The sequence below is a fragment of the Oncorhynchus mykiss genome, chromosome 9, assembly GCF_013265735.2.
Source record: "Oncorhynchus mykiss isolate Arlee chromosome 9, USDA_OmykA_1.1, whole genome shotgun sequence".
In the NCBI taxonomy this organism is placed as follows: domain Eukaryota; kingdom Metazoa; phylum Chordata; class Actinopteri; order Salmoniformes; family Salmonidae; genus Oncorhynchus; species Oncorhynchus mykiss.
Window position 1 is genome coordinate 59,889,919 of NC_048573.1, and position 12,367 is coordinate 59,902,285.

General features: G+C 40.8%; 1 protein-coding gene across 3 annotated transcripts in view; it reads left to right on the plus strand.

The window, feature by feature from the left end:
• Positions 1–12,330, plus strand: part of LOC110532552 (zinc transporter ZIP10) — a 32,858-nt gene extending 20,528 nt beyond the window's left edge. For all 3 annotated transcript variants that reach the window (XM_036988551.1, XM_021616542.2, XM_021616541.2), the window contains 8 exons: positions 2,022–2,275; positions 3,122–3,311; positions 3,624–3,801; positions 3,989–4,158; positions 4,319–4,447; positions 9,265–9,553; positions 10,179–10,369; positions 11,441–12,330. In XM_036988551.1, coding sequence (XP_036844446.1) covers positions 2,022–2,275; positions 3,122–3,311; positions 3,624–3,801; positions 3,989–4,158; positions 4,319–4,447; positions 9,265–9,553; positions 10,179–10,369; positions 11,441–11,590 — 1,551 coding nt within the window. In that variant the 3' untranslated portion in view covers positions 11,591–12,330. The remainder of the gene's footprint in view (positions 1–2,021; positions 2,276–3,121; positions 3,312–3,623; positions 3,802–3,988; positions 4,159–4,318; positions 4,448–9,264; positions 9,554–10,178; positions 10,370–11,440) is intronic.
• Positions 12,331–12,367: the final 37 nt, after the last annotated feature.

Below are 12,367 nucleotides of genomic sequence, written 5' to 3' on the forward strand. Positions count from 1 at the left end.
TATTTTCCCTGGTTGACACAGACATGCTCAGGAAAGTCATTTCACAATTTCACTCTTAAACTTTCCTTCTCGATCCAAGCCCCCCCCCTTTTCAAAACCGTTTTTAATTGCATATCTGAAGAAGTGAAAGCTATTGTTAACCACTCCTTGTTCACAGGCACTTTCCCCACTGCACAAAACTTATATGGTGAAATGCCTTCTGAAGAAAAGTATTCTAGATTCTTCAGTTTTTAGAAATTTTCAGCCAATCTCCAACCTTCCATTCGTCAGCAAAATTCGGGATAAATTGATTTTCAAACAGTTAAATTATTATTTTTTTAAATGCCAACTGTATTAAAAAAAAAATCCAATCTGGTTTTCGTGCCCACCACAACACAGAAATAGTGGTAAATGATCTTAGAGCCAACACAGATGCCAAACAGCTCTCTGTCCTAGTACTCTTGGATTTAAATGCTGCATTCAACACTGTTGAACATGATGCCCTTCTGGACAGACTGGAGAGGTAGGTTAGCCAATACCTAAATTGGTTTAGGACCTTTTTAACTGGTCGAGAGTTTTTGTCACCCTTCGTGAACATAACTCAGAGAAAATACATATCACATGACACGTTCCACAATGTTTGATTTTTGGTCCGGGGCTGATCAGTTGATATGTGTTACCCCTTGACAGCGTTATTAGAAAGCACAACATAGATTTTCACTGATACACAACTTTACATTTCTGCGTCACCAGAGGATTTTAGCTCAATAATTTAGACTGTATTAGTGATTTAAATACTTGGATGGCTCACAATTTCCTCCAGCTAAATCAAGACAAGGCCAAGGTACTTACTGTTGGAGCCAAAGCACAGAGATAAACTGGTCGCACATTTTAATTCACGGGCGATAAAGATAAAACACAAAGTAAAAAACCTAGGTGTTGTTTTAGATTCTGAACTAAACTTCGAATCACACATTAGGAATGTGACCATAATAGCTTTTTACCATCTGAGGAACATTGCCAAGGTGCGGCCATTTCTTTCTCAGGCTGATACAGAGACTCAATGCTATTATTACAAGCAGGCTTGACTACTGTAATGCTCTCCTGTCTGGTCTACCCAAGAAAGTAATTGATCAACTGCAAAACATACAGAATGCTGCAGCACGGGTAATGACCAAGACCAGACAGAGAGCACACATTACACCGGTTTTAAGGTCTCTGCACTGGCTGCCTGTGAGTTTGAGATGATTCAATTGGTTTTTAAATCAATCCACGTTTGTGCACCCCAATACATGTCAGACATGCTTTTAAGTTATGTACCCAGTAGGTCCCTCAGGTCCTCTGGCACTGGCCTTTTAACTATCCTGATGCCTAAGACCAAGAGACATGGAGAGGCAGCCTTAAGTTATTACGCCCCCAGCCTCTGGAATAGCTTGCCAGGGAACCTGAAGGGGGCCTAAACTGTGGACATATTTGAAAGTGGGTGCTTTTTAGTCATTCAGGTTTTGTGACTTTTGTTTTTCTTGTGTTTGTTGTTTAGTAAATATTTTAGCTTTCATTTACATTGTTAACTTTTTTCCTGTGAAGCACATCGTGTGGCATTCTATGTCAAATGTGCTGTATAAATAAAGCTTTATTTTTATATTCTCCGGGCATCTCAAATATCTGAATTTGGCCTCAATATATCAGTGATACAACTTCATTTCACAGCGACATTATGGATATCATAGTTGATAAGGTTACAACTTAAACTTTCAGGAGAGACACTGATGTCAACAAGACACTAAACCTAAATTGCATCGGTAAAAAGGGGTTGCACTAAATTGCATCAGTTGAAAATTAGCTGGCTGGCTAAAACTGTCACTTTTACAGTAATATTCATTAATGTGCGCTATCCCTGTAAAACAAAATTGAATAAAGTAAAAATATAAAGTAGCCTAGCTATTATAAGTCTCATAATGGCAGGGTTTTGACACTAATGATTATCCTTCTTGCTGACAATTTCAGCTGACAATTTACTCTTGTCAATACCCTTTTTCCAGGTCTACTACTTGCACCGTCTGTTCCATCAGTATGGAGACAATGGGACCTTGAACTATAAGGGCCTTCAGATGTTACTGGGCAGCCTGGGACTAGGGCAGGTCAGTGTGTTGGAGATCAGCCACCAAGGGTTGAGGCACAACCATAACACTCTGACACCCCCTCACCCACAATCTCATGACCATGAAGATCAGGAAACGGACATCCCCAGTCCTAGTAGGCCTATTCAACCACCCCCCTCTGTAAAAGCATCCAGGTGAGACAGATATTGCAACTGATTTGATTCCATGATTGTTAGAGATGTGCAATATACAGTGCCTTCAGAATGTATTCACACCCCTTGACTTTTTCCACTTTTAAAATTGATTAGTTGATTTCACTGGCCTACATACTGTACAATACCCCATAAAGTGGAATGTTTTTTTACATTTTTAATTTTAACTAATTAATACAAAATGAAAGCTGAAATGTCTTGAGTCAAAAAGTATTCAACCCCTGTGTTGTGACAAGCCTAAATAAGTTCAGGAGTAAAACATTTGCTGAACGAGACACTTAAGTTGCATGGACTCGGTTGTGCAAAAATATTGTTTAACATGATTTTTGTACCCCACACATACTATCTGTAAGGTCCCTCAGTTGAGCAGTGAAATGAAAACAAACATTTGAACACAGATTCAACCACAAAGACCAGGGTGGTTTTCCAATGCTCCACAAAGAAGGGCACCTATTGGTAGATGGGTTAAAAAAACTGACTTTGAATATCCCTTTGAGCATGGTGAAGTTATTAATTACACTTTGGATGGTGTGAGAATACACCCAGTCTCTACAAAGATACAGGTGTCCTTCCTAACTCAGTTTCCAGAGAGGAAGGAAACCGCTCAGGGATTTCACCATATGGTGACTTTAAAACGGTTACAGAGTTTAATTGCTGTGATAGGAGAACTGAGGATGGATCAAGGGGTGTGAATACTTTCTGAAGGCACTGTATGTAGCCAATTTTGAAGTACTGAGGTTTTGGCATTATAGTGTTCATTAAGCTATGAATAGTTACACAATGACACCTGAATAAACTGTGCTGCCTCTTCTCAACACCCTCTGAAAGAACTCCACAGCCTGGGATATCAGGGCCTGCTGGATCTGGGTCTGAAGAGGGCAGCGCATTATCCTCCGATCATGTGATTAAAGAAGAAATTCTTCTATGGTCATCTGCTATTGCACACTCTATTCCTGTCCAAGGAATGTTTGACTCCCTTGTGTCAAATCACCCCACTACGAGGCATCTTCATGGGAATGTGAGTAGTCAATAAAAAAATGTTGATCTGGCTAATGTTTTGTGCCAAATGCACAATGTTAACTGAATTCTGCTTACTGTTCTTGGCTAAATGTCATCCTCTCAGGTGATGGTTTTTATTCAAAATTGTTAAGATAAGGAGGAAGTTAAAGGAAAATGGTGTTCTGTTGTACATGCCTGGCCAATGAATGTTTTGGGTCCCTTTTGTCAAAATAAACTACTTAGAGTTAATGAGAGAATCCACTATCAAAACATTCCTCATATATAAACAGTTTCTGTGGACAGTGATGACTTTTAACCCTTTCCTTTTCAGTGTCTGAACGTTACTCAGCTGTTGTGGAATTTCGGTCTGGAAAAGGCATCCCACATCACTCCTGCCCACTTCACCCTCCTGTGCCCAGCTCTGTTGTACCAGATTGAGAGTGGCGTGTGTCTACGCCACCCAGAAACCCATGGTGCGGAGTCAGAAAGGAGTGTGTCTTTCCTCAAAGGTGCATTAATGAAACTACCAGCTATAACTGGAAATTATTTATCGATATAGTATGTTTTAAAACTTGTTGCATAACTTTACATTTATGACACCTAAACTTAACATAACCCTGGAAACTACAATACCCTATTGACTAAGCAGAATGAATACAACATCTAAATGAATACAATATATTGTTTGTTTTGCAGCTCTGGGATGGAGCTCCTTGGCTCTGGTTGTGATCAGCCTGCCGTCTCTGCTGGCTCTGAGCCTGGTACCCCTCCTGCCACCCGCCCACCTCCGTTCCTTCCTCAGCCCAATGACAGCCCTGGCTGTGGGGACGCTGTGTGGAGATGCCTTGCTGCATCTCCTGCCTCACGTAAGTACCCATCCAAACTGTCAAACACTAAATAAATACCAGTGCTGCTGTCTTTGTTTAGTCATGGAGGGTGAATTTGTAAAATTTATTAGTAAATGTTGTAAGGTAAAACCTGTTGCTGATAGTGAAAACCGTGTCTTGTTGTATCTGTGTCCTGCAGGCCAAGACTGGGCCACACTCAAACCACTCTGAAGAACAGGACTCTATTCTGAAGGGCCTTTGCGTGCTGGGAGGTTGCTACCTCCTTTTCATCTTTGAGAGCCTTCTAGGACTGAAGACCCATTACAAGGTTAGCTGGATTAAGATAATAAAGGGGCGAGTTTAATGCTGTTGTCACTGTTTTATAATACATAGTATATTCAACAAAAAATATAAATGCAACAATTTTAAAGATTTAGCTGAGTTAGTCAATTGAAAAAAATTCATTGGGCCCTAATCTATGGATGGGTGGGCCTGGGAGGGCGTAGGTCCACCCACTTTGGAGCCAGGCTGACCCACTGAGGAGCTAGGCCCAGCTGGCACCTAGCCAAACTCGGCTAAGTGAACCGAACGAATGTGCTCGCATATCCCCTTTAAAAGACATTAGCTAGTAAAGTGGCAATAGTATTGTTTGTCCATCTTGAGATGCCGTAGCCAGTATACACTTCCTCATAAATCAGAATTAATCTAAGATAAGAAATCTGTCATTCATTTTTACATTTTTGCAGAGATCTTAGTTGCGCAATTTTTTTAATCTAACCAAGATGTGTTGTGCAGTATTTTTCAAGTCAATTTTTTTGCATTAAAACTTGCCGTCTGTTGTTGAACGACAACAAACACTTAATTGAAGAATCCCTACTGTTGACCAATCACCGACAAAGGGGTGTAGACTTCGGCTTCTGATCTTTGGCTTGTCTCAAGAATGTTTTTGTGTGTGCACAAAAAGCCCCAAAAAAACCCTGCCGAAGACCAAAACAAACAAACACGTCACAAAATGTCATAATATATGCCCAAACTGTTTCGGATGGGAAGCATGAGGACGCCTTTATGCCCTATTCTCACTATGAGATATGAAGACGTCTGAAGAGCAGGGGTGGCGAAAGAGAATTCTACTTTTCAATTCACATTACATCCTTGCCTAACATTTTGTTGTAGCTGGCCATATTACATCCTTGCCTAACATTTTGTTGTAGCTGGCCATATTACATCCTTGCCTAACATTTTGTTGTAGCTGGCCATATTACATCCTTGCCTAACATTTTGTTGTAGCTGGCCATATTACATCCTTGCCTAACATTTTGTTGTAGCTGGCCACATTACATCCTTGCCTAACATTTTGTTGTAGCTGGCCACATTACATCCTTGCCTAACATTTTGTTGTAGCTGGCCACATGACATTCTTGGTCTGCAGCCAAATTGACCTTAAATATTTCTGTAGCCAGTAAGCACAAACTATTCAACAATGATATAAACATTTCTTCTAAAACACAATACATTATTGAATAATGCAACCAAACCATATTATACTCTTGAATAATGCAACATTTTACAAGCATGTATCGGCAGACAATGTGTTATTTTCTTATCTGTAGGCTTCTCTCATTAAACGGTATCTTCAAGACATAAGCACAGAGTTGCTATACCAGCATGTCTCCAAGTGACAGCCTATCTGTAACGGTTTTCTTTAGGTGAAGGAGAGTCGGACCAAAATGCAGCGTGGTATTCTTGATACATATTTAATAAAGAAGAAAACACGAACAAAAACAACAACCGTAACGTGAACCTATACAGCCTATCTGGTGACAACAAACACAGAGACAGGAACAATCACCCACGAAACACTCAAAGAATATGGCTGCCTAAATATGGTTCCCAATCAGAGACAACGATTAACACCTGCCTCTGATTGAGAACCACTTCAGACAGCCATAGACTTACCTAGAAAACCCCACTAAGCCACAATCCCAATACGTACGAAAAAACCCCAAGAGAAAACACACCACATACATGTCACACCCTGGCCTGACCAAATAAAGAAAGAAAACACAAAAATACTAAGACCAGGGTGTGACACTATCGGAAAAAAAATGAGCGATTAAACCTCTAATACGAATATAAAGGTACATTAGGCCTACCTTACAACATTACAACAAAGCAGGCTTCATCATGCAAAACATTACATGAGGTAAAAGCAAATTGCGACAAAGTGGTTATAAGTGAATTCACTGCGAGGAGCTGTTTTATATGGAAGTCCATAAACGCCACAAAATAAATAAAATTCCTTGTGATTTGTCAACATGCACAATTAGTCTGTTCTTCAGTCTGATCAGCAGTAGCCTACTGATAACAACCGCAGCTTCAGGTAGCCTAGAGAAGCCTATGCGATCTGATCCCATTTGGGCTTGGCCAGGAGAAAAATGTTTTTTATAGCCTCAGCTTTGTATTTATAGCCTAAAATAGGTAAATGTTATTTGTATTCTGAGAGAACCCAAATTTGATCAAATTCACATTATGTTCACACTTCGGGTGGCTAGGCTACTTAGGCCTTTTTAATAAAAAATTACTGACTGGAATGAATCAATCAGCACAATAGTGATGGCATACTATGAGTATCTTTTTCATTACAGATGCAAAGGCCTACACGATGCAACCAGCAATACAGCGAGCTCGGCACTTCTTTTTTTTTTGTCCAATCGTAGTTCTCTGTGTAAAGGGTTTTATAAAGTTGTCATCCTCCCTAGGGCCAGAAGTTATATGACGTGATTAGAAAATGATCTGGTCCCATTTATAGCCCATGTGAAACTGTTTTTAAAAAAAAAAAAATTATTTACAGCTGATTTTATTACTATGTCATACACTACAACTAGGGTCCAGTGTTGGTTAGGTTAGCCTACTACCAGATCAGGAAAAACTCTGGGCCCCAGGAAAACAATCCCCCCCTCCCACTCTAGGACCTGTGGTGCTTACTTGTTTTTGATCCCCATTAGCTTTTGCAGAAGCAGCAGCTACTCTTCCTGGGGTTGACACAAAACATGACAAGTAACAAAACACTGATACACTGAGAGAAGGAAAGTCACACAAAGTAAAAATTCAACAATATACAACAAAATGTATATAAACAATACAACAAAGTGTCTGTGTGTGCGCCACCTCTGAAATCACCACACAATGCTACAAATGAAAAAACATATCCTATTTGTACGATCTACATTTCTACATTTGTATGATCTTCCAAAGCTTTATGTAGCTCTGCATATAGCTGACAGCTACTGTGAACATGTCAGAATATAACAGGCTGTTACTGCAATTTCAGGTAAAAATCTGTCTAAAATATTAGGAAAATGTCTACATTTCAGCTGTTTCAAAAACATTGCTCTGCTGTTTACATTTATAGCGTAGGAGTGTTGGTTCAACAAGACAATTGTGTTTACATTGCTCTGCTTCAAGGGGGCAACTTTTGGGAGTGTTGTGCACTAGAGGTAGTGGTTGACACGTAGCAAGTTCACATTTTATTATGTGTAGCCGACGGTATTTTTACAAAAAGGGTGAAGAGGTTCTATATAGTCTTTGTTAGGAAAGCAGGGTGGATTGTTTGGTCTTGTAGTTTAGTTGATTAATTTGACCATTTAAAAAAACAAGCACACATATAACTTGAAAAAGCCATACATGCACATGAATAAAATCATCTCGGAGGATCAGACAAATTCTGGGACTTATTTCCATTGTGGTCCTCTTGAGACAAGATGGCTAGACAAGATCCAACACAGTATGGCAGTGAAATAATAAAACAAAAACATAGAAGAACATCTCTCATTGCAGTTACATCATAGGGGTTATTCATATGGGCACAGAAGACATCAAACATATTTTTAAAGCTGTCCAGAGAGGGTGTTTTTTATGGGCAGAGGCAACTCATTTCATTCTGAGGCTCCAGTATTGCCTGAGACAGTGAACCATTAACCCAGCATTACTCTTGAACCTGTATAAGCACACATCAGCAACACCTGCTCTGGTGCTGTGATTGTGTGCATCCCTAACACGAGGAAAGTAATCACTTAAATATCTGGGCGCAGGACCATAAATACTCCTGGAAACCAAACCTAGTCTAATCTGGGACACCTTAGCCTCAACAGGCAGCCAGTTTAGTTCCTGAAAGCAGCTCCTGCCTATGCGAGTATGTGGACTCACCTTCAATACTACCCTGATCAGCTTATTCTGGGCAATCTGGAGCTTCCCCTTCATAAGTTTAGATAAGCCCCCAAACCAGGAAGTACTAGCGTAGTCAAAATGGCATTGAATGAGGGCAGTAGCTAGCACTTTCATGGAGTCCTTATCAAGCAGCTTGGACTTTCTAGCCAAAAACCTAGTCCTGGCATTAACCTTCCCTAGCACTTTATTGGCCATGCTCACACCTCCCAAGCTTCCATCAAGGATTCATCCCAAGTAGCTAATAGAGGTTTTAGTAGTCAGCACCTCACCCCCTAACTCCACTCTGATTTCAGACGACCTGCACAATTTAGGTCTGGATCCAAAAAGAATTGCTTCAGTTTTCCCTAAGTGCAGAGATGTCTTATCTCCAAGCCATTTGCTAATGTTAATAAGCTCTGTGCTAAGTATGCTCTCCAACATAGTTTTAATTTTGTGAGACACCAGAAGTGTAGAGTCATCCACATAAAGAAAAAGACGGCAAGAACAAGCATCTTTCATATCATTAAACAATAAAAACAGCAGAGGCCCAAGCACGCTCCCCTGCAGAACGCCACAAATCATTGGTTTTGCCTGAGACAGTGAACCATTAACCTATACTACTAGCTCCCTTCCTGATAAATAGGACCTTACCCAGCCTATAGGGATACTGCTTAACCCCAGTGCCTCCAGTTTGGAGATTAGGAGACAGTGGTTAACTGTATCAAAGGCCTTCTGTAGGTCAAGCAGTACCATTCCACACAGATTTCCCTCATCAATCTCTTTCCTGATGAAGTCAGTCAAGTAAAGTAGACATGAATCAGTGGAGTATGTTTTTCTAAAACCCGACTGAAAAATCATACATTAGACCCATTAGTATTCAGTTGTGAATGTTTCACTCATATGGACCATTTTTTTTAATGCTCTTTCTTTTGTCATCAGAAGGCTAAGAGGAAGGAGCAGAACACCAGTATAGAGCTGTATCCAGAGAGGGAGCTTACTGCTCTGCAGAGTGAGACACAATCCTCTGAGCACGGTCACGGCCATTCACATGGCCCACCTTCCAAGGCGGAAGCTGGGATAGGAAGCTTGGTGTGGATGGTGGTTATGGGAGACGGGATCCACAACCTTACTGACGGTCTGGCAATTGGTGCAGCTTTTTCTCAGAGTCTGGCTGGAGGTCTCAGCACCACGATAGCGGTGTTCTGTCATGAGCTTCCTCACGAGCTAGGTATACAAGAAAACCTTCCCTTTCAACTACGTGTACAAAACATTAAAAACAGCTTCTCTTTCCATGACAGACTGACCTGGTGAATCCAGGTTAAAGATATGATCACGTGTTAAAGCCACTTCAATCAGTGTAGATGAAGGGGAGGAGACAGGTTAAAGAAGGATTTTTAAGCCTTGAGACACATTGTGTTTGTGTGCCATTTGAGGGTGAATGGGCAAGACAAAAGATTGAAATGCCTTTGAACAAGTTATGGTAGTACGTGCCAGGCGAACCAGTTAGCATGTGTCAAGAACTGCAACACTGCTGGGTTTTTCACTCAACAGTTTCCCATGTGTATCAAGAATGTTCCACCACCAAAAGGACATCTAGTCAACTTGACCACTGTGGAACGCTTTTGATACCTTGTAGATTCCATGCGCTGTTGATTTGAGGCTGTTCTGAGGGCGAAAAGAGGATGTAACTCAATATTAGGTTTGGCGTTCTTAATGTTTTGTACACTCAGTATGTACTGTAGGCTACAAAGGTACAACGCATCATAAAATCCATGTTCAAATTTTCAGGTATACCTCTGCTCTGTAATGTTCCATGGAGTATACGGTTCATTCAATGTGTTGACTGTCTGTAGGTGACCTGGCAGTGCTGCTAGGAGCAGGGTGGCCTGTTCGCCGACTAGTTCTCTTCAGTGCTGTTTCAGCCTTGCTGGGCTTCGTGGGACTGCTGACTGGCTCTGTCCTGGGCCACCAGTCTGCTCAAATCTCCCCCTGGATCCTCACCCTCACCGCTGGGGTCTTCCTCTACGTGGCCCTTGCTGACATGGTGAGCCACTAGAGTGGATTGATTTCCACACGTACATTTTCACACTAAACACACTTTGACAACTGCTGATGTAAATAGGGCTTTATAAGTACCATTGATTTAATGATGATGTCAACCATACTGTGCTGGCTGATATCTTCTTTTCACATTGTCCTTTCCAGTAGGGTGGATGTGTAAACAGGCCAGGGTCCAGTTTCCTTATAGCGATGAAACTTAGGCTTATGAGTGTTTTAACAATGCATCTTTCCTACAATGGCCGACGATGTAACATATTTCCTAAAACGCCACGCAGAAAGAGCGTTCGCTAAGTGCGGCATTTTGTTGATCGAAAGTAAGGCAGTGCTGGTCTCGGATCAGCTTTCTCCTTTAAAATCTTACCTTAACATTAGAATTATTCCACAATACTGACAGTGTATCAACTCCTAGAGCGATATCACCTATGGCTTCAAATATTGAGGCGGCTTATTCTAATGCTTACCCTACAACAGGGGTGTCAAATCCATTCCGTGGAGTCCTAGTGCATGCTGTTTTTTTCCTTTCAATTAAGACAACCAGGTGAGGGGAGTTCCTTACTAATTAATGACCTTAATTCATCAATCAAGTACAAGGGAGGAGCGAAAACCCGCAAACACTCGGCCCTCTTTGAAATGAGTTTGACACGTGCCCTATAATAATGCACAAAATAGAACAAACATGTATTTAAATAAATGTCAGTATATAGGCCTATGTAGCCTATACTGTAGGCTATTTATCAGTTTTCATTTGAAACATATTTTTATCCTTTGGGAATTTATTAGTGGTTAGAGATGTTTATGTTTAGTGAAAATCTGTGTATAATGTGACAGTTGGGAAAAAACATCTAACAGACCTTTTCTGAGTGGTCAGTAAATAACAAGCGATTAAGTGCAACTTTAGTAACAATAGTTTTGGTTAACAGCTTGGAGATTTAACCTCTTATGAAAGGTTCAAATGATGAACTTAGCCTTAAGATGCTTTTGGGAAACCAGGCCCAGCTCAGTACAACTCTGCTGGGCTCCGTGGTGTGAAAATGTCACATTCTCTCCCCTCAAGTTACCTGAGATGCTTCATGGTGATCCTGGCCCGATGGGACCCTGGACTCGCTTCCTGCTACAGAACCTGGGCCTGTTGGCAGGGGGAGCCATCATGTTGTGTATTGCTTTGTTTGAGGACCATATCGCCTTCAACCTGGGTGACATCTGACTCAATGGGAAGGATATGAGAGGATCAAATTCTAAACCACCTTAGGTTCAGATGGGGATTCAAACCCACTGGATTGGCTACTCTTAATTCAAGTTCAAACGGCCAATATCAAGACCTCAAAGTAGACTTCATTTACAGTACTTTACTACTAAAGACCTGAAAAACATGATTTGAGATGACCTCAATTGAGCACTGAAGCACGATATTCCACATTTACATTTTTAGTAATTTAGCAGACATTCTTATCCAGAGTGATTTACAGGAGCAAAGTGCCTTGCTCGATGGCAGACAGGTTTTTCCCCCCATCTAGTTGGCTTGGGGATTCGAACCATCAACCTTTCGGTTACTGGCCCAAACGCTAGGCTACCTGCTGCCCTACTGACACAATTTGATGGTTAATGTAAACAACCCATGAGTCACTCGTCCTGCCGGGCAAGATGATTATCACAAGGCCAAGAGAATGGCACTGTACTGCACACAATTTAGCTTTCTTATTACCATGTTCTATGAAACTACATTCTCTTAATGTAGTGTGCAACTTGTTTTTTCCTATATCATGAATGTATTTTTATGGGAATTTTTTTTTGTCAACTATTTCAGAATGTTTTGCATGGGTTGAACCACACTGGCAGGAAGTACAAAACAGATGTAGATTTTCAATGTCCTTTTTGTTTTTAAAAATCTTGAATACTGAATAACCATGTCAAATTCACCAATAAAGGTGTCCTTTTTATATCTGACCATGACTCCAGAGCACTTCTCACTAGTTGTACATCT